The sequence below is a fragment of the Dromiciops gliroides genome, chromosome 4 (genome assembly GCF_019393635.1).
Source record: "Dromiciops gliroides isolate mDroGli1 chromosome 4, mDroGli1.pri, whole genome shotgun sequence".
In the NCBI taxonomy this organism is placed as follows: Eukaryota; Metazoa; Chordata; class Mammalia; order Microbiotheria; family Microbiotheriidae; genus Dromiciops; species Dromiciops gliroides.
In genome coordinates, this window is record NC_057864.1 from 127,389,805 (window position 1) to 127,413,203 (window position 23,399).

General features: G+C 40.8%; 1 protein-coding gene across 2 annotated transcripts in view; it reads left to right on the forward strand.

Moving 5' to 3' along the window:
* CNIH3 (cornichon family AMPA receptor auxiliary protein 3) overlaps nucleotides 1-23,399 on the forward strand; it is a 172,583-nt gene that overhangs the window by 143,257 nt on the left and 5,927 nt on the right. For both annotated transcript variants that reach the window (XM_043999480.1, XM_043999483.1), the window contains one exon: nucleotides 21,066-21,178. In XM_043999480.1, the coding sequence (XP_043855415.1) occupies nucleotides 21,066-21,178 (113 nt within the window). The remainder of the gene's footprint in view (nucleotides 1-21,065; nucleotides 21,179-23,399) is intronic.

A 23,399-nucleotide genomic window follows, 5' to 3' on the forward strand; every position in this document is an offset into this window, starting at 1 on the left:
TTGAATGTATGTGTTATTTTCAGACTAGATCTGTGATTTCCTTGGCCTATGCAGGCACAAATCTTATGTGCAGACAACAATGACAAATTTAGAAGTGATCACAATACAACTTTCTATTAAGACTATAGAGCCATTGATTGTCCCCTCAAAATCAATATGCTGTGGAGTATTCTATTCACTGAGGAAATGCATGGATTTAGCAGTTGAGGTGCCATAAATGGTCTTAAATAATTTTATGGTTATCTTCAGTTTGCCGAAGCTCCTTTCACAGGATTCCACCATTAACAGGAAAGGTTAAAAAAAAAATATCCATAGCAATTTCTAAACCAGGATAGCAGTGCCTGGAGGGCACACTCCAACATCAGCTGTAAAGACCAAAAATTGTATACAGATTACTCATGAGGCAATACATTTTGTGCCAGGTGCTTGAAGTTCTCTGCTGGGAAAAAGAATTCTAAAATATCAAAATTCTTGTTACATTTTCACATGCGAACTGTTTGTGTCAATTTAAAAATTCTCTCTAGTCCCATATTTTGTGAAGGCAGAAACCAAAAAGAATTCAGCAGCCAATGAGGCTTCTTGTGAAACTTCCCTTCTCTGCCTTATGTCAGCATTGAGAAAGTTGGAAATTTCTTTTTACCTAGATATGAAAAAAAAATCCCTTTGTAGATGAAACTGAATTTCCATCGCTCTGGTGAAAATGTCTTTCATTGCTTCTATTTAATGGGAAAGTTTGAGGAAATTTCCAATTCTCCTCTCTCTCTTCTCTCTCTCTCTCTCTCTCTCTCTCTCTCTCTCTCTCTCTCTCTCTCTCTCAGTATAAAAAAAGTGATTCCTCAGCTTCCTCTTCAAATAATGCTCTCAATATTCTCGTCCAGTGACCTAACATTGTTAAGCTTTTGACACTTAGATTACAGGTCCCTTTCAGCATTATCAGTCTGGCTCCAAATTTGGTGTTGGGTGACCAGTGATTATCACAAAAACATTACATTTCTATTACATGGCGGAGACCTTGGATCATGCAAATAGCTTTTGGATTTGCTGACTTACTTTGGAGGGTCCCATTCAGTACCTTCAATTTTCCTGTTCTTTGTGAAGGCAGTGCTTTAATAGCATAATCTTATGAAGACTATGGGGGGGGGGGCTCAGAGTGACCTTTAAGAGATATCTGTAATATGTTCATTAACATTTCCCGATGGCTGATGGAACCTGAGAGAAATGTGAAAAGTCTTTGTACTAAATGCAAGTTACATTATTCAAAGATGTTGCAGTCCACTTACCTGAAAGATTAAGGTTGTGTGCTGCATATGGTGCCCATTTAGCAAATTCATCTTCTTAAGGAATGCTTGCCCCCTTGAAACTACCCACTGAATTTTCTGCCTTCTCATATGCAGCCTTAGCTACTTGGGGGGGTGTTTCCCATTAATTTCACCTAATCTTTATTAATGAGGTCTTGTTATGGTTTTAATGGGCATGAATCAAGTCTTTAAAGCTCTCTTTCAATGCAAATCCAGCCATAGCTATATTGATATATTTGACTATTGATATAGCTGTGCTCGGTGAACAATCTCAAGGACGCAGTTAAATACATGGTTGCTTCTATGGATCTGTAATCTCCCCCAAGGGGGTATTCCCTCCAGTAGCGCAAATCACAACTCATACCTCCTCATCCTGTATAATGGCAGTCCTTGTCTTCAAGCCAATAAGTTTTTCTAAAGTGCCTATTATGTTCCAGGTTCTGTGTTAACTGTCAGGGCATACAGAGAAAGGCAAAACAAACAAACAAAAATACCCAAACCCCCCAAACCAAACCAAAACAAAAAACAACAACATCAATAAAAAACAATCCCTGTTCTCAAGGAGTTCACTGTCTATTAGGGGAGGTTACATGCAAGCAATTCTGTACAAACAACATCTACACGGGATAAATTGTTGTTGTCATTTATCCTTCATTCTCGAAGAGGACCATGACATCGGGGAGGTGATGTCCTGATTTGCAGTGAATTGGATTTCAATGAGGCAGGGCTGTGCAAAGTTACCAGCCTCTTGAAGAAGGTGGAATTTTATCTGAGACATGAAGGAAGACATAAGGAGGGAAAACATTTCCAGTCATGAGGGACAGCCATTGAATGTGCCTGGAGGTGGGAGATGGAGCGTTTTGTGTGAGGGCAAGCAAGGAGGCTAGTGTCAATGGTTCTCAGAATACGTGGTGCGGTGAAGGATGTAAGGAGAGGTAGGAAGGGGCTAGGAAATGATGGGATTTAAAAGTCAAACGGAGGATTTTATTTTTGATCCTAGAGGTGATAGGGAGTTAATGGAGTTTACTGACTAGTAAGGCTCTTGGTCCAGCCCATGCTTTAAGAAGATAAATTTAAACAGATGAGTGGACTGGAGTCTGCTCCAGTCTGAGGAGAGACTGGAGCGGGAAGAGCCTTGAGTGAGGCTGATCAGTCAGCAGGCTATTGTAGTAGTCTAGGAATGAGGGGATTCCATCCTGTAGGAGGGTGGTGGCCATGTCAAAGAAAAGAAAGGGGCATATGTGAGAGGTGCTATGAATCAGCAGGACTTTTAAGTCTTCCACAGGGGACCATACAAGTGTTTAGATCTTTTGATAATGTGTGATTAACAGTAGAGTAAGTGGGTTCTTTGTTGGTAATCCCTTGCTCCTGCCTTGACAGTGGCAGGATACATACATAGATGTCCCAGGATGCCCAGGTTGGAATCCCATAGATGGGATACAGGGGTGTTCTGGAGCCAGCTCATACTTTCCCAGGAAACCCAATTGTTAAATTTTCAGTGTGAGTATTTTCACTTTGGAAATTAGGAATAAAAATGAGGACCCCTAAGTTTTATCATCTGCCCTGTAGCTACATCCTGAGGTCATCTGGGTCTGTATAACTTGTTCTGCCCTTGTATTTCTTTCTTTTTTTGGTTTTGTTTTGTTTTTGTAGGGCAATGAGGGTTAAGTGACTTGCCCAGGGTCACACAGCTAGTAAGTGTCAAGTGTCTGAGGTCAGATTTGAACTCAGGTCCTCCTGAATCCAGGGCCCGGTGCTTTATCCACTGTGCCACCTAGCTGCCCCTTGCCCTTGTATTTCTAATTCCTTGGGAACTGTGATTGGATCTTCTGATCTAAAGACTCCTGGGTCTTGTTACTTAACGTGTTGTGGAATTTTTAGGACGTCCAATCTTTTTCTTTTGTCCTGCACATGTTGTTTAGTTGTTTTTCAGTCATGTCCAACTCTTCATGACCCCATGTGGGATTTTCTTGGCAAAGATACTGGAACAATTTGCAATTTCCTTCTCCAGCTCATTTTACAGATGAGGAACTGAAGCAAACAGGGTTAACTGAATTGCCCAGGGTCACACAGCTAAGCAGCATCTGAGAGCAGATTTGAACTCAGGTCTCCCTGACTCCAGGCCTGGTACTCTATTCATTATGTCACCTAGCTGCCCCTATATATGCCCCACATAAAAACCTTCTCATGTGTGTTTTCTACCCCAATTAAAATACGAAATCATTGAGTGTGGGACAGTATTGCTTTTCTATTTCTATTCCTAGCACTTAGCAGAGAATATGACACCTAGTAAATGCTTAATAGTACTTTTTCATTCATTCGTCTATTTCGTTGTTTCTGGAAAAGATGTGTCAGTTGGCTTCCCAGGGGATCTCATCACCATTCCATTCCTTGTCACTAGACAAAAGGGGTTTTTCCCTGGCCACCACTCCCCTATGTGTGTTGTTTGTCCCATTGGAAGATAAGTGCTTTATGTCTTCATTTTCCCAACACCTAACATACTTCCTGGTGGCATATTGTTCAGTTGTTTCAGTCATGTCCAACCCTTTGTGACTCCATTTGGGATTTTCTTGGCAAAGATACTGGAGTGGTTTGTCATTTCCTTCTCCATTTTATTTTACAGATGAAGAAACTGAGGCAAATAGGGTCAAGTAACTTGCCCAGGGTCACACAGCTAGTAAGTGTCTGAGGCCAGATTTGAACTCAGGAAGATGAGTCTTCCTGACTCCAGACCAGACGCTCCACTAATGCCATTAAGCTACCCCTCCTGGCGGCATAGCAGATGTCTAATAAATACGACTTAATCATTGCTTCCACCAATCAATTATGCCCTTTTGCTTTCAGTCATATATTCCTCTCATCAGATCCTTTACATCATTTCTTCCATGTGGTGAAAAAAGAGTTTCCTTTCCTAAATCTAGAAACTCTTTAATGAAGTCTCCAATGCCTTATGACAGCCTGGAAATGAAGCAGGAAAAGCTTCAATGTAAGCCTGGAAATAGACTTTATGTTTAGTGTTTAAGGCCAGGCCTAGATGCATTGGGAGAGGCCTATCGCCATCTCGGCTACCGGGTGATGAACTTCCTGGCCACAGTATCTCTTCGAGATCATATATTAAATCATAGAGGGGGTGTGGTATGCCTTGGTGAAGAGGTTGCCCAAACCAATGATACTATAAACCATTGAAATACAGTATTAAAGCTATTTCAGAAATTGTTTCAACTTGAACTTTGTTGCCCAGCAAGCCAATGAACCCATCTGGGATTTTATTAGATGCCATTTATAGAATGGGTGTGTTTTGTAATATTTCCTTCAGCACTCCTCTGATTACTAATTAGCTCCACAGTGTCAATAAAGAGCCCAGCTCTCAGACTTCCAGTTTCATCAGTAGAAGCTTAAAGTGCTAGCTTATCCTTTGCAAAGAAAAGAATAGTTTGTCAAATATAGCTGTGAATGTCCTGCCATTTTTTTTTTTGCCCTTTCTAATGGATCTTGTTAGAATGTTGATCTCATCAACAGAGTATCCTTCTTGCATTCTTTTTTCCCTCATCAATTTTTACTTCAAAATACAAGTATAGCAATCTAGTGGAATTCTCAAAATTCCTATGTGTGTGTTCTTTTTCCCCATTCAGAACGTCCTTGCTTGGAAGTTGTTTGTTTGCTGGTTTGTTTGCTGAGGGAAGTAACATAAAGATTTATCTGCTATTTAATATGCCATCTATACCCAGCAGACTGAATTTCCATAGGAAGACAATAACCCATAAGACAATGTTAATCATCCCAGTCAAGTCCATCTTCTGACCTTGATCATTAATATTTGGCCATGATGGATCATTATTGACATTCAGTGGAACATTAGGATTTACACTGTTTATTGAATTGCCTGCCACTCTCTGACTATTTGTTTCCAATATTCTTAATTAGTGAAGATCTGCAGAAAATTCTGAGTTACAGCTGCTGTTTTCAGAAACAGGACTTTCATTAAGTGCCAATTGTTGAAGCCTGTGTACTGCACATAGATTTCATTCCTCCAGTAAGAATTTTTTCATCTTCTATAGTTAACTATTTCTGCCATTGCTGTGATAGTCTAATTGTCTCATTCTTAATCTTTCCCTTCTTTCTTTTTTATTCTTTCTGACTTAGACAACAGAAAGTCATTGTGATGGCATTTAAAACCTCATCTAGTTGCGTACAATTAACAAACCATTCAAGAAACATCAACTATTTGCCTGATGAGTGCCAGGCACTGTTTTAGGTGCTAGAAATACAAACACAAAATTCCAACAGTCTCTTTACGCAGGGAACTTAACATTTTACCGGAAGGATACAATACATATGGAGATAAGTAAATACAAAAGTAATAGCATAATTTCAAAATGGAAAGAACACTAACCACTGGGGCATAGGAGTGGAGTAGAAGGTGGCACTTGAAGTATTAAAGAAAGTGGTTGGAAAAATTATTATTATTTCTTCTTTTTTTCTTTCTTTGTCTAATTCTGGGCAATTAGATGAATAGAGAACTAGTTTCTAAGACAGAAATGAGTTCAAATCCAGCCACTTACTAGTTGTGTGATGCTGGGCAAATCAATTAACAACCTCTGTCTACGTTAGTTTCTTCATCCATAAATGGCTAATAATGGCATCTACCCCCCTAAGGTTATTGTGTGGCTCAAATGAGATAATATTTGTAAAGTATTATATAAATGATAGCTACTATTACTACTTCATAGTGATATAATATCCCATGATTACAGGCCACCCCTATTTAGTAACCTCTCCACATATGCCTATTAGAATTCAAAAGCATTTATTAGTTACCTATTATGCACAACAACAAACATTTATTACTCACCTATTATACACAAGGAATTTTGCTATGTACTGAGGTTACAAAACCACAATCAAGCAGTCTATACCCTGCAGAAGCTTACATTCTATTGGGGGAGAGGACATGTATATAAATAAAAGTTTCTTCATTTACTATGATCAATGTATGGTTGGTGTGGTGCTGGCTGGTGGAGGACCTCTTTTTTTGGGGTGTTGATTGTTAGGCCAAAATTAACACAGGTGGCTATGAATCAGTCCATACTCTGTTGCATCTCAGCCTCAGAGGTTGCATTGAGTGCACAATCGTCTGTGAACAAAAAGTCGTGCACCAGCTCTCCCTCCATTTTGGTCTTGGCTGGTAGCATTTTCAAGTTAAATAATTTACCATCAGTGTGGAAGCTGATCTTGTCATTTTTATCCTCATCGAAGGTGTCTGACAACATTACAAAAAACATCATGATGAAGAGCATGGGAGCAAACATATAACCCTGCTTCATTCTGCTGGTTACAGGAAAAGCATGAGAGCATCATCCTTCATCCAGCACCTATGGAAGCATGCCATCATCAAACTGGCATGCAATTCTGAACAATTTCTCCATAATCTTCCATAGGCCCTCATGACTGATAGTATCAAATGCCTTAGTAAGGTCGATAAAGGTTCTGCTCCTGGCACTTTGAATGCTGCGGATAAGTTCACTAACCTTGGTAGCACACTCTCCTGGGCTTTCCACATAGATGATGACATTGATGGACACGTTGCCAGAGCTAGCTCAGTGATATGAGGCTCCAAAGGAGAGTGTGAGAGAGAAGAGGTATTAGACTCCCTACCAAGTCAAAGGTCTACAGAGCCATTGCACTGACTCCGTTGTTGTAAGCCTGTAAACCTGGACAGTCTATTGGTGATGGAAAACTGAACCATTTCCACTTGAATTGTCTCAGGAAGATCCTGAAGATCACCTGGCAAGAGAAGGGACCTGACACTGAGGTTCTCTTTAGAGCTGAACTGCCAAGCACTCAAACTCTATTGCAGGGAGTACAATTCCAATGGGCTGGCCACATAGTTCAAATGCCGCACACACACTTGCCCAAGAGACTATTTACAGAGAACTTGTGGAAAGTAAGCACTCACAAGGTGGTCAGAAGAAGTGAAATGAGGACATTCTCAAGGTAACTCTGAAGAACTCTAATATTGACTTTGAGATCTCAGAGATGCTGGCACAGGATTGCCCATCTATAAAATAAGCTGGAGAAGGAAATGACAAACCACTCCAATATCTTTGCCAAGAAAACCCCAAATAGGGTCGTGAAGAGTCAGACACAACAGGACAACAACAATCTACCTAGTCTCTCTAAAACTCATGATATGAGCTCCAGATTTAGATTCACCCAGAAGATAAAAGCATTTTGGAGCTTCCTGTTAAAGCAAAGCTTTTCTCATAGGATTTACATTATACTAAGTCATTCACCAGTTTTGTTCTCTGAGTAGGATGCTGCCCAGGAAGCATGTAAAGTATCTCCTTCCTTCTCTAAGGAGGATGCATCAGGAAACCTTAAGTGTGGTGGCCAAATTCTCAAAATCAGGAAATCTTGAAATTGAAGCTGTCCATGAAACAACTCTCAGAACCAATTTTGTTTTTGATGTTCAGTTATTCAGGAGACAGGAACAAACAGCTGACGCATATCAGGAAAGACCTTATATAGAATGTGGCACAAAGTTTTTTTTGTCTTGTTTTGTTGTTTTTTTTGTTGTTGTTGTTGTTGTTGTTGTTGTTTTTGGTGAAGCAATTAGGGTTAAGTGACTTACCTGAGGTCACACAGCTAGTAAGTGTCAAGTGTCTGGCACAAAGTTTTGAAGGAAACAAGGTATTTTAAGAGGCAGATGATCTTGGAGACCTTCCTCTAGGTCATATAAAAATATTTTGGTGAGTCAGGGTGGGATAGTGGGTAGAGTGCTAGATTTGGAGGTAGGAAGACCTGGGTTCAAATCCTGGCTCAGATATTTATCAGCTATATTATCCAGAGCAAGTTACTTAACATCTCCCAGACTGTTTTCTCATCTGTACAATGGAAATAATAGCATCTCTCACGGGATTGTTGTGAGGATCATTTGGGATAATATAGGATGTTACAAAAGTCTCATGGGACACACACACACACACATATATGTGTGTGTGTGTATATATATATATATATATATATATATATGTAGTGCTTTGAAAACTAAGATGTTATATAAATGTGAATTGTTATTGTTATTGTCAGCCTGTAATTAGCAAAATCTTTGGTTTGTGGGGAAAGCATCTTTACTGGAGTGGGATGGTTCTAAATCAAAGGAAAGGGTTTAATCCGAAGGTCTGGCTAAGTTATTAACAGAGTGACTGTAGGGTACTTATATGCTAGAGTTGGCACAAGAGGGTGAATCAATTTCTATTAGAGTCCAGAGCGGAGGGGTTCTACCAGAATTTGGAAGCCCGAATGCAAGGAATGCTACAGAGTTGTCTGAACCCAACCTGCTTCCTGGAAGCTTTGATATTTTCTGAATATCGTTCTGAAGGCTTGCAGGCCCCACCCCCAGCTAGCAGTGATGCCAGCCTTTAATTCTCTGCTTCCCGGAAGCTTGGGTATTTTTATATTCCATGTGGGGTGTGGGCAGCATTAGTCCTACACATGTTAATCATAGGCCAGAGGAGGTCAGAGGCTTGTATGTAAAACTTGTTTTTCATTGAGCTAAATCAGAGATGCTAAAATTACTTCAGAGGTAACTGGCAGATCTCAAATCCCTTGATGCTTCCATCATTCTTAGTGAGCCAGAAGCAGTCTCAGAGTTGGAAAGGGGCCCACTCCAACCTGGACTTGAGCCAGAAGCCAAGTGGCCATCCTGCCTTTGAGTGAAGAAGAGCTCACTACCTCCCAAGGCTGTCAGTTCTCCTTGGGGATGTAGCTATTATTATTATTATTATTAATTATTATTAATTATTGCAGGGCAGTGAGGGTTAAGTGACTTGCCCAGGGTCACAAGCTAGTAAGTGTCAACTGTTTGAGGCCAGATTTGAACTCAGGTCCTCCTGAATCAAGGGCTGGTGCTTTATCCACGGCGCCACTTAGCTGCCCCCTTATTATTAAAAAAAAAACTTTCAATGATCTCAAATCCTGTCTTTTAGCAACTTTTGTCTGTTGTTCCTAGTTCTGCTTTCCAAGGCCAACCAGAACAAAAGTAATCCCTCTTCTTCAGCCCATCAGATACCTGAAGGTGGTCATCATGCTGGCTATAACCTCTACCAAAGCACTTTTCTTTAGGTTAAACATTTAACTGGCCATTTCTCATTACTAAGGTCTTTTGAGGGACATAGAGTGACAGCGTCATGGCATGCTGGGCAGAGTATTATCCAGAGAAATTAAAGAGAAAATAGCTTCATTAGATACCTGTTAACCTTCAAAATTCTGGTTCTCAGAGCACTTTTCCCTCCCTATCCGTGTTCGAATTGACCAAGTGTTTGAGTAGACATAGAGTGCGGTAATGGGCCAACCAACCAACATTTATTAAGCACCTACTATATGCCAGGCAGTATTCTGGGAGCAAGAGTTTCAAATACAATAAGTGAATAGCCCTCTCCCCCAAGAAGTTTATATTCTATAAGGGGACATAATACATGCATGATATATACTAAATTAATGCTAAGTAGTTCTGGCAGGAAGGTTCTAGTAGCTGGGAGGGGAAATCAGGAAAGCTCTCATCAAGTGAAAGGTGGCATTTGAACTGAGCTTTGAAGGAAATTAGGGGTTCTAAGAGGCAGAGGGGAAGGGATAGTGTATTCCAGGGGAGCTCAGACTGTGCAAAGGCACCATGGTGAGAAATGGGCTTTCACAGGTAAGGAAAGGCAAGATGGTGGGTTGGATGGATTATGAAGGAGAGTATTGTATAATAAGGCTGGAAAGGGAGGTGGGGGCCAGGTTGTGATGGAATTAAATGCCAAACAGAGGAGTATTTTTCTTTTAAACTAAGAATCCAGTTCTCTTCCCTGTCTGGGCCTCCAGTACAAGATTATTGTTCAGGGGGAGATGCTTAGTGAGGGTGTGGTCTAGTGGCAGCAAAGACACTGTTTTCCTTCTCAGTCACTGGCTCCCCCTCCAACCCTTCTACATACAGTCAACTGAAGGAAACTGGGATTATTTCATCTGCAAAGAAGGGCTACCACTCTCTCTCTTTTTGTGTATTTTGGAGGTAGGAAGCTAAAGAGTTCTGGGATCAAAGTCTACCAGAGGAAGGTAGGATGCCTGGCAGGAGGGAGGGGACTGGACATTAGTCATCTAAGTTTGTCGATGCCACTGACCCCTTAGGTGACACCTAGCAAAGCATCTGCCTCCTCTGGGTCTCACTTAAGAATGAAAAGAAAAAGAGCTGGGAGCCTCCGTGCTACCAGGAGGGTCTTTTCCATACTTTCACACACATCACATCAGGTGGCCTTTACAGGTATTCTGTGCTAGTGGAACCTTCCCCATTTTACCAATGAGAGAATTAAGATTCAGGAAGGTTAAGTCATTTGCCCAAAGTCACAGAGGTGGGATCATAGAATTTAGAGCTGGCAGAGACTCTGGAGATTAGCGAGTCCAACTACTTTGTTTTATAGAAGAGGAAAGGGATATGGCAGTTAGCAAAAAGAGGGGAGACTCATGCCCTTAACCCTCTGTCCTTGGACTCCACTTCCAATTCTTTGCTCACTGAACCATCAGCTAATTACTTGTAAAATAGCTTCTAGAACTCAATTTTCTCGATTCCTAAGTCTGTGTATCTGTCTTTCTCATTCTCTCTTTTTTCTCTCTTCTTCCCTCCCTTCCCTCCTCCCTCCCTCCTCCCTCCTTCCCTCCCTCCCTTCCTTCCTTCCTTCTTTCCTTCCTTCCTTTCTTTTCTTCCTCCCTCTTTCCCTCCCTCTCTCCCTCTCCTTCTCTCTTCCCCCTCCCCCAATATTTTTTGTTTTTAATTTTAATTTATTTTTGTGGGGCAGTGAGGGTGAAGTGACTTGCCCAGGGTCACACAGCTAGTAAGTGTCAAGTGTCTGAGGCCGGATTTGAACTCAGGTTCTCCTGAATCCAGGGCTGGTGCTTTATCCACTGTGCCACATAGCTGCTCCCCTCCCAATATTTTTTAAAGTCTACCATGTGTGGGATATTGCATTAAGAACTGAGGGATATAGCAAAGAAGTTAATATATATAGTTATATTATATATTAATTATATTTTAAATTATATTAGTTATATGGTTATATATTTATATTATATTTATTATACACATACATAGATATTCTCATATATTTTTTGGACCTGGCCAATGTGGAAAGTTTATATTTTCCTTGACTATATATATTTGTTATAAGAGTTTTGTTATTCTTTTTTCAAAGAGAGATGAAAAGGGCATAAGGGTATTTTAAAGAGAGTATGAAGGAAAGAAAACAAATTTTTGTTAACTGAAAAAAGAAACTTAAATTAAAAAACCAATCAGTATATTAAATTTTAAAAATACATGATCTCTACATTCCAATAACTTAGTGTCCAGGTAAGGAGATAAGAAAATATGCGTGAAATAGTTTTCAAGTGAATGATGTTATAACAGTTCAGAGAAGGGGGATGTGAGTTCTGGCCAGAGAAGGAGCCACTTAATAAATATTTGTTGATTAATTGAATGGCTATAACACTTTTATAAGCATGTTCTCCATAAGAAAGACTACGCTCCTTAACACTGACTGCTTACGGCAGATGAATTTCTTTTATTTCTTCCCTACTTCAGGGTGCAGGCTGAATAACGTTTCTGAGGCTTGGGATAAATCCATACATGAGGTCAATGGGAGCTTTGCTTCCATTGCCAACATGGGGAAGCTCATCCTACTTTGAAGAATGTGCTTTTAGCAAAGTATGTGTTTGGTCTTGTTCTGTGCAAATGATTAAAACTCCCCCAATAACATGGTTAAATGAATGGGAATGATTATAAAACATTCAGGTGACATAAAGCAGGGAGGTAATGGCTAATATGGTCAAGATCTAAAAAGAACTCGACAAAATAGGACATTGGGCCAATTTGTATAGGATGAAATTCACTAGATCTAAATGTAAATTCTTACATTTAGGTTCAAAAAATCAACTTCACAAATACAGAATGGGAGAAGCATGTTTAGGTGGCAGATTGTCTGAAAAATATCTGGGCGTTTTAGTGGATTGTTAGTTCAGTATGAGTCAGCAATGATGATAAAGCAGAAAAAAAGTTAATGCTGCATTGAGAGGCATTCCAGGAATGCAGAGGGGATGGTTACCAGTCTGAGTACTTCGATAGTATTGTATCCAGTTCTGGGTGCCACATTTTAGGAAGGATATTGCTAAACAGGAAAGTATCCAGAGAAAACCATAGCATATGAAGATAAGTTCAAGGAACTAGGAATATTTAGTTTGTAGAAAAGAAGATTGGAAGTGAAAGTATGTGGGGGAGAGCATGATGGTTAACTTTAAAGTATTTGAAGTATGGCCATTTGAAAGAGTGATTAAACTTGTTACATTTGACTCCAAGAGGACAAAACCAGGAGCAAAAGGATAGAAGAGGCAGATTTAGATTGGAAGTCAGCCAAAATGCCCCACCAAATAGAGTTATCCAAAAGTGGAATGAGCACCTCAAGAGGTAGCAGATTCATCCTCCTTTTGGGTTTTCAAGCAAAGGTTAGATGACCTTTTGCTGGGTGTATAATAGTGTAGGTTCCTTTTAGGCATGAATTGGGTTAGATGCCTGATAAGGTCCTTTCCAATTGGAGAATTCTGTGGTTGCTTGTGCTTTGCTCACAAACCTCTGGAAACACAGGGCACAATCACTGCCATTCCTTTCTGCTCTGTGGGAAAGGTAGCCCTGTCCTAGCAGTGAGATTGTCCTGTGTGCTGCTACACCTGGCCCTCCCCCTTTCCTCTATCTTTAGCCTTCCCTTCTGGCATGATGTCCCTTCAAAATGAATTTGCTAATGCAGCTTTGGGCACCAAGCCTCTCCTAACTACCAAGACCACAGAACATGTCTTAAATCTTTGACAAGGCAGTAGAAATGCTGGAAGGGAAAAACATAAGCTGGTGGTTTCTGACAGAAAACTTCTTCCCCTTACAGAAGGAAGAATAGTTGGGTTCATAGAATCATAGATTTAGGGCTGAAAGGCATCTTAGAGGTCACCTGGTTCAATCCTCTCCTATACAGATGAGGGAATTGAGGCTCATAGAGGTTAAATGACTTGTCCAATGTCACACAGCTAGTAAGGATCAAGGGAACAAAGTATTTGAAGTTCGGTCATCCTAAGACGGAGACTCTGTTCATTACAAATCTCTATGTTGCCTTAAGTTTTGGTCACTGATTAATTATGTGAGCATCTGAGAAAGGGTTTGGTGGTGGTGAGGAGGGACAGCAAGTAAGACTTGGACAATAGTGGGAGGAAAGTCTGGGGGAGTAGCTGGTTTTAGGGAAAAGAGACTTAATTTGATTTTTGACATCAAGCACCAGTAGGACATCCAGGTAGACATGTCCAGCAAGAGCTGGAAATGTGAGTCTGGAATTAGAGAGGGGTCAGAAGTAGGGAACACTTGAAATGATAGTTGAAGTTGTGGGAACAGTTGATGGGGAGAGAGAGAGAGAGAGAGAGAGAGAGAGAGAGAGAGAGAGAGAGAGAGAGAGAGAGAGAGAGAGAGAAGACAAGACACACAGAGAGAATGGGAATGAGGGAGAAAGAGAGAAAAGGAGAAGACAAAGAGAGTGAGGAGACAGAGAAGGCAGAGAGAGAAAATTCAGAGAAGACAGAGAGAATGGACAGGAGGGAGGGAGGGAAGGAGAGAAAGAGAGAGAGAGAGAGAGAGAGAGAGCACACTCAGAGTCTATTCTGCTATTCCACTATCCTCATTCCTTGTCCTCCTTTCACACAATGCAAATGCAAGGTTAGATACAATAACTTCTACAATGTGCTCTATGCTCCTTGCTCAGCTCATGTAATAATGTAATAAATAATAATTGTTCAGTTCTCTTCCCTGAGACAGTTTAGGGAGATCAAGCAACTCAGTAGACTCCATGACTGCCTTGTTATGGGCCCCAATCCTGCAGTTTTTCATGCCTTTGTGATTCCTGTATCAGGATGAAAGGAGTGGGGAGGGGTCCTTGAATACTAGTTTTCATAGGGATTAACTCATGCTGGTAGGAGGGAGGGTGGCAAATGTCATATTTTTCTGTACTTTACAAAATAACGAATGGCTTTCAGGCTAATAAGGGATGGCTAAGGGGAGTTGAGGCACCATTAGTGTTTCATTTGGCTTCCCTACATGTTCTCTGTTTTGCTTAGGAGCTGCTCTTCTAGAAGAGTGGAAGAATCTTAGAATTAGAAGTGACCTTAGTGATCAACTCATCCAACCTCCCATGCATTGTAGGGACTCTCACTGCAACATCCCCACCAGGTGGCTTACCTAGCCTATGATTGAACACATATGGTTTTATAGAATTAGCATTGGAAGGGATCTCAGAGAGCCTCCAGTCCAACTCTGTGATTTTGCAGATGAAGGAACAGAGACCAGAGAAGTTAAGTGACTTGCCTACAGCCACATAAATAAGTAGCAGAGCTGGGGCTTGAACCCAGGGTCTTTGACTCCAAATCAGGGCTCTTTCCCACTGCATAATTTGAAGTTCCAGTTACCCAAAGAAAGGCTGAATAGGTGGCTGGAGTTGAGAAAATGGGATCAGGGGGGTAGGTTACTCACACAATGTAGGGCTAGAATGAATTGCATCAGTGCTTTCAGTGACCTAGGTTATTTTTCCCCCTGGGAGGACAGGGCTTTCTGAAGAGATAAGTTGATTATTACTGAAGAAACTTAGTATTTTTTAGTATGAAGAAAAGAAGACTAGGGTTGGGGACATGATAATTTTCTTAGAGTGTTCTACATGTCATTTAGAAGAGAAATTGGCTTGTTCCATGTAGGGGAGATCTGGAACCAGCAAGTAAAAGTTTGCAGGAGGAAGATGTTTTGGCTTAATCTAAAGGACACTTTGAACTATGCCAAGTCAGAATGAATGGGCTACCTTTGGAAGTAGTGAATTTTCTGGCACTGGCAGTATTTAAGCAGAGACCAAATGCCAGCTTGTTCTGACTACAGTGGATGTTGGGGAGGAGGGGTAGGGGAATGGGCTAGATTCTGTGACCTATCTCAGTCACATTCTGTGAGGGAGCTGCATCCTTCCTTGGGTAGTAGAAGGCTCAGAAATACACTAACAGACATGTACTTCACTCACAGAGTCTGTGACTCAACTTGATTACTGCTTCATTTCCATGGCAATCTGACCAAGTTCCAACTAGTCCCTGATTGCCTCTTATCTCAATACACATAGACCAGCAGCCTCTCAGGCAGAGTATCTGTACTGTCTGGTGTTGCAGGAAAAAAAATTACTGATAACGAACTCTGCAATTTGGACTCAAGTCTGCCAGAAACAATTTTATTTCCATTTCCGGCTTTGGGAGATGTCAAAACTGGCATATTTACCATGTCTTCTGACATGACTCTCTGCTCCAAGAAGATTTCAGGTAACCTTTATAGGAATATTGAAAAAAAATAATAATATATTAAAATAAAGTTTTGGGTAAACATTACAGAATGGTCACCATTCCCCTTCTAGACCACCATAGGATACTATGCCAATGAAATAACCACCACTCATATTTATCCAACATTTTAAAAATTTCTTAGATTATTTTCACCTCTATGACTTAGATAATGCAGGTGTGTCACTATCTTTATTTTAAAGGTGGGGAAGATGAGTCTTAGCCCATGGATCATGCAACTAGATGGACTCAGGATTTTTTTTTATTGTGGCGGGGCAATGAGGGTTAAGTGACTTGCCCAGGGTTACACAGCTAGTAAGTGTCAAGTGCCTAAGGCCAGATTTAAACTTATGTCCTCTTGAATCCAGGGCCGGTGCTTTATCCACTGTGCCACCTAGCTGCCACCCTAGACTCAGGATTTGAATCCAGTCCTCCTGAATCTAAGTCCATTGCTTTTTTTTTTAATGAGATATTTTATTTTTTCCGTTACATGTAAAGATAGTTCTCAACTTTTGTTTATACATGCTTTACAATTTCAGATTTTTCTCCCTCCCTCCCCTCCCTCCCCCCTCCCCTAGACAGCAGGTAATCTGATATAGGTTATATCTATATATCTCTATACATATACATATAGATATATATATATACACACACACATATATATATACACATAATAACATTAATCCTATTTCTGCATTAATCCTGTTACAAGAGAAAGAATCAGAGCAGTGATGCAAAACCTCAAAATAGAAAAAAAAAAACAACAGCACCCAAAACAAAAGAAATAATATGGTTCAATCAGCATCTATACTCCACAGTTCTTTCTTTCTTTTTTTTTCTTGGATTTGGAGATCCTCTTCTATCATGAGTTCCCTGGAACTCTTCTGTACCATTGCATTGGTGAGAAGAATATAGTCCATCACAGTAGGTCAACACTCAATGTTGATGATACTGTGTACAATGTTCTTCTGGTTCTGCTCATCTCACTCATCATCAGCTCACGTAAGACCCTCCAGGTTTCTCTGAACTCTTCCTGCTCATCATTTCTTACAGCACAATAGTATTCCATTGTATTCATATACCACAACTTGTCCAGCCATTCCCCAATTGATGGGCACCCCCTCAACTTCCAATTCCTTGCTACCACGTAAAGAGCAGCTATAAATATTTTTGTACATGTGGGTCCCTTTCCCCCTTCCATTATTTCTTTGGGCAAAAGACCTAAAAGTGGGATTGCTGGGTCAAAGGGTATGCACAGCTTTATAGCCCTTTGGGCATAATTCCAAATTGCTCTCCAGAATGGTTGGATCAGCTCACAGCTCCACCAACAATGCCTTAGTGTTCCAATTTTCCCACAGCCTCTCCAACATTTATTATCTTCCTTTTTTGTCATTTTAGCCAATCTGATAGGTGTCAGGTGGTACCTCAGAGTTGTTTTAATTTGCATCTCTCTAATCATTAGAGATTTAGAGCATTTTTTCATATGGGAATAGATAGCTTTGATTTCTTCATCAGAAAACTGCCTGTTCATATCCTTTGACCATTTCTCAATTGGGGAATGTAAGTCCATTGCTTTTTGCCCCAGTCTCCCCTTTTCCTTCATACTCACAGTTGTCCTTGCTGCCTGCTTATTTAACAAGTATAACTTTATTAATGGTTAGTTTATGTGACATATACTTCTCCCTCTGCAGAAGTCCCCCTTCTTATTCTAGGCCTCTATAAGGCCATACTGGAGAAGGAAATGGCAAACCACTCCAGCATCTTTGCTAAGAGAGCCCCAAAAGGGGTCATGAAGAGTTGGACATGACTGAAACAACTGAACAACTTAAGGCTGGGAAGTGAGCATTGAAAAGTACCTCTCGTCTCTACCATAAAGTTTTTTGGATTTGTTGGGGCAGGATTGATATAATGCCTTACTTAGTGGTGTGCTGGTAAATGTTTAGCAACCATCTCTCTGAAAAAAAAAAAAAGTAAGATGCACTTTTAAGTTTAATCTGCACTAATATTTTCTCCATTACTTTCTTAAGTCTAGACTGTCAACAAAATAATAAACCAGGTCCGGATTTGCATCATTTACTGATTTCTAAGACATAGATGCTCACACTGAAAATTTAACAATTGAATTTCTTAAGCCAGTTCAAGCTGGCTCCAGCACACCCCTACCTTTCCTCCTACAGATGTTCTCCATCTTCTTCCTAACCATGAACTGTCCATGACAACCTATACTGTATGATTTGTTTTTATATCATTGGAGAATCATGTTTACATTCTTTGTGACTTTCCATGTGTAACGATTGGAATGACGCCACCTGCTGGAGACTTATTGTAGAAGAATTCTGCCCATGAAGCGAAGGTCTTTGAGGGCAAGACCAGGAATCTTTTCTTTGGTGTCAGGAAGTGACGCGGGCTAGTGGGAGGAAGGAGGAAGAGACTGGCGCTCGGTCTCACGCTTTTTCCTGAGGACTCTGGTGGAGAGTGGAGCTAGAAATGTGCTCTCCCTTTAATAGATAGGAATCTAGGCCTTTCTTCTCTCTTTATCGAATTCCTATTCTCCTTAATAAATGCTTAAAAGTCTAACTCTTGCTAAAGCTTATAATTTATTGGCGACCACTCATTAAATAGTTTAGACAGTTTAGCTAGAATTTTAGCCCTTAACACATGCCTAAGGACAATCTGTTCTCCATGCCTAGAATGCTCTTTCTAATCACTTCTGACTCTTGGAATATTTAGCTCCCTTCAAGATTCAGCCCAAGGGTTGCCATCTACCACAATCCATCCCTCATCTCTCAATTGGTGGTGGGTGCTCCCTCCCCTCTACTCTTCTTCAGAGTAGATTGTAATAGTAATAATAAAAGTTACATTTTTTTTTTTTTGCGGGACAATGGGGACTAAATGACTTGCCCAGGGTCACACAGCTAGCAAGTGTCAAGTGTCCGAGGTCGGATTTGAACTTAGGTCCTCCTGAATCCAAGGCCAGTGCTTTATCCACTGTGTCACCTAGCTGCCCCTAAAAGTTAGCATTTTTAACGCACTTTCAAGTTTACACTGCATTTTACATGTTACTTCACTTGGTCCTAGCAATGTAAGCTTCCTGAGAGCAGGAACTGTTGCATTTTTTTTCTTTGTATCAGCAGTGCCCGACACATGGCAGGCTCCTAATAAATGCTCTTTGAATTGAATTCAATTACACTCTAAATGTCATGGCCATGTGTGTCCCTGCCTCTGTGGCTTTTCTGAGACAGTGTTTGAATGATACTCTTTGGCCCAACATTGCCCTTGTTGCTGTTGCTGTTGGTGTTTCTGAGGATGCTAGTGGCTGTAAAGGTCTATTGTTTCTGCTGGGTGTAAGAAAGGAAGAAGAAGAAGAAGAATGTTCCCTCGGATGGCACGGGCATGTGGTGAACCCTGTTTTTTCATCATTGAATTGGGTTCCTTCATGCCAATGTGGGAAAAACACATGGGGTTTATGCTCCCTGTGGGGGTGAGGTGTCCCAGCCAGATTCACCCCTAGAAGTAAAACGTCCCTCACTCTCCACCCCAGCCACACCAGAACACTGCCCCCACCACAAAGGCTGCAGTGTCTTAGCGGCCAGATTGACTCCATTAAGTAATTTCTCCCAGAGGTATGACAATGACGAATCCTCTGCTTGGAAGGTTGCAGCTTCTACAATGAATCAAACCCCGAAAAGGAAAGAGGCAGCAGTGATTAATAGTAGGGCTTGAAATCCAAACCTTAATCAGACAGTGATTTGTCATCAGACCTGGAGCTGACGATGGCGCTAGAATAGATGATTCAGGCATGGGGCGGCTGTCTCTAAACATGTTAATTACTCTGGAAGAAGTGGCTAATGCTTGAAACCGATGATTAAAAAAATGTATGTATGTGCATAGGAGGAGGATTCTTTCCCTGAAATGGCAAAGCTATCAAGAAACCAGAGCCCAAACCCGCACCATCCAAGCTTTTGCTGAGAGAGCTGCCTCGTCTGAACTTGGCCAGGGTATTAAGGGCGGCTTCCTTGTGGAGTACAAATTATTTTATAAGATGATAAGGATTTTTGGAATTGGAGAATATCAAATCAATCCCTTCATTTTGTAGATGAGAAAATTGATATTTAGAACTGTGAAAGACCTTACAGAATGTAAGGTTCTTGAAAGCAGGAATGATTTTATTTTAGTTTTAGTTTGGTTTTTTTTGGTGAGGCAATTGGGGTTAAGTGACTTGCCCAGGGTCACACAACTAGTAAGTGTTAAGTGTTTGAGGCCGGATTTGAACTCAGGTACTCCTGACTCCAGGGCCGGTGCTCTATCCACTGCTCCACCTAGCTGTCTCTAGTTTTTGTTTTTGTAATCCCAGTGCTTAGTCCAGGGCCTGGCTTAGAGTAGGGAATTAATAAATGTTTGTTGATTGGTTGATCAATCATGATCATATAGCTGGTAATAATAATAGCTAGCATGTGTATATAGCTTTTAATTTATTATATTTATTATTTTTTATTTATATAAAGTTTAAATATATAAATAATTAAAGTTACATATGTTATCTCAAATTTGATGTTCACAACAACCCTGTGAGCTAGATGCTATTTTAATCTCCATTTTACAGATAGGGAAACTGAGTCTGGGAGAAGTTAAGTGACTTTCCCAGGATCATGCCAGTAGGAAGTCATTAAGGCAGGATTCACACTCAAGGCTTCCTGACGCCGTATTCAAGGCTCTAGCCACTGTGCAACCCAGTTCCTTAGAAAGTAACAGTGGCAGGATTTGAACCTATGTCTGCTGACTCCAAATCCATTGCTCTTTCTACTGTACCTTACTGAGAGAGTTCCAAAATAGTATGAAGATGTAGGGGCAAATCCTCTTCCAGGCTGAATTTACTGAGCAAATTGGGATCTTGCATTACCAAACAATATACTGGCAATCCCAACTCATCCACTAAGCCTCACAATGGAAAATGTGGGCCCTTAATTAATTTGTGGTTACTTTTTTGAGTGTGAACAGCTCCAGAAGGTATGATCTAGCTTTGCATCTTGGGAACCATAATCAAAGACAATGCTACTATCATTCCTGGGTCTGCAAACTTTCATGGGAAACATTATATCCTTATTTCAATGTAATTACTTTCCTTTGCCATCTTATTTATTTTATTTATGCTTTAACAACATTATTCTGGGATGGGGTCCATAGGCTTCAGCAGACTTCTAATGGGGTCCACAACAGAAAAAAAGGTTAAGAACCCTTGCTGTAGATACTATCTCAGGTTCTTTCCAGTATCCCTATTTTGTACCTCCAGAAAGTAGTTAGAGGTGCCATCCTCAATCTTCAACTCTTGTGTCTCTGCTTTTCCTTCAGCTGGTGCTGCCAGAATACTCAATTCACAGCCTTTTCTGTATCATGTTCCTGTGTGCTCAGGAGTGGCTGACGCTGGGGTTGAATGTTCCTTTGCTTTTCTATCACTTTTGGAGGTAAGACTGCCTTTGATCTGGTTTACTGATCCCCTTCATCTGCCTAAGCAGCATTCTGCCCGAGATAGAAATCCTCCAATGCCAGGAGCCACCTGATGACTTCCTTTCATCCCTTGCCATCAATATAGCCATCTCAGTCCCTATCATGACCTTCTCTCAGCTGGTGTCCAGGGGGACTCTTCATCTTGGTAGGTTGGCCCTAACTAGCGTCCTGAACCATTGTATGAGGCATGTGATGCAGAAAGAGACCACAGAAGAGTTAAAAAGGACCTCCCCTTATCCCAACCTCAAGTCAAGGACTCCTTGAATTTTCTTTTCTTTTCTTTCTTTTTTTTTGCCTGGCAATGAGTGTTAAATGACTTGCCCAGGGTCACAACAGCTAATAAGTGTCAAGTGTCTGAGGCTAAATTCGGACTCAGGTCCCCCTGAATCCAGGGCCAGTGCTTTATCCACTGCACCACTTAGCTGCCCTGTCCTTGAATTTTCTGTAGGGTTGTTCCTCCATTTTTCTTATGAAAATGTCTTTGCTTATTTCAAGCCCTCAGTTCTACAGATGAGCCCCACTTTGGGCAAACTTGGTTAAGCAAATTTGGATGGAGAAGGAGAGATGGTTATTCTTAATTGTAGGTGGTAATTTACTAGAGGACTCTTTTAAATAGTGATACCTGCTCCTTACCCATTTAAAATGTGATTCCCTTTACAAAAATTTGAAAACACTGAACTTCCCATGAATGCTGTTCAAAATGAGGAACACCAGTGTTTACAAAGAGGGCAGGTGATATAGGGAATTTTAGAGTTCTATGGCAATGGAAGAAGATACAATTCAACCATCACTTTAACCTCTAACTCCAGTCCCCAGTCTGAATTATCCTTACTATTAATACCTAACCTTAACTCCTAACCCACAGTCCCAGAAATCTAATCCTAATCCCTAATATACACTCTAAACCAAATATATAACTATAGCCTATAACCTTAATCTATGAGGCTAACCCCACTAAGGGCAACTAGGTGCTTCCTTCAGTGGATAGAACTCTGGGTCTGGAATCAGGAAGACTTGTGGAGTCAGGAAGACTTGATTTCAAATTTGGCAGCAGATATTAGCTGTGAGACCCTGAGCAAGTCACTTAATCCGGTTTGCCTCAGTTTCTTCATGTGTAAAATGAGCTGGAGAAGGAAACAGCAAACCTTTCCAGTATCTTTGCCAAGAAAACCCTAAATGGAGTCACAAAGAGTTGAATGCCATTGAAACAACTGAACAACAGACTTCCTTAACTGTAACCCTTAACTCTTAATACTAACCTTTTGTCCTAATTTCAACCTTTAAATCATCATCCTGTCTCCTAGTCCTAACCTCTAGATTTCACTACAGTTCTTCATTCTAGCACATTCTAAGCCTGATGTACAATCTAGAAAATTACAAAGCTTCGATAATTAAAAAGGTTATATCAAATATGTTAGTTTCAAATTCTGTGCTATTAGGTAACTGAGGCCACAGGAGAAAGGTGCTATTGGAGAGGACCCCTGTCCCCCTTTGGATGTCCCTTTCCCACTGAGGCATTTTTGTTACTCTGAGTGCTACTTGTCTCAAGGAAGGTGTCTGATACTCTGATTTACGCTAAGGTAACTAGATCTACCATTTATTTCATGAGTCCTTGCTTCTCAAAGAGCCGATAAGAACATAGTACTTAGCTAAATGAATAAATCTCTAATGGAATTTGAGGTATTAAGGCAAGTGGTAGGGGAGATATTTTCCAGTTGGATGGGTAGGTGGGGACTGGTGAGGGAAGAAGAATATGGAGCTTTTTACACTTCAAATCTTATCTTCTGTGTTTTTGTCTTGAGCTTCCCAATTGTTATACTATCTCATGATGGTGGGGTCCTCTTTCCATCCCTTAGTGCTGAAATATTCCCTATTGTCATTGCCCCAGCTGCTTCATATGCTCCTGGCCAGTCCCTGCCCCAGCATCCACAGACTTCTCTGTCTCTCTAAGCTGCTCTGGTCTGGAAAAATGATGCATTATGACTTTTTTCTTGGCTTTCCTGATCAGAATTCAGCCCAGCTGTTTTCCAGGTTGTCGTGGAGAAGGTGTGTTGGGTGGAGACAAAAATACTTCCTCTCACTCTGCCATCTTGATTCTGTTCCACATCTCCTGTCAAATCCCCTATGTAGAAGGCCATTCCACTTGGGTTACAGCTTGATCACCATGATGCTGGTGGA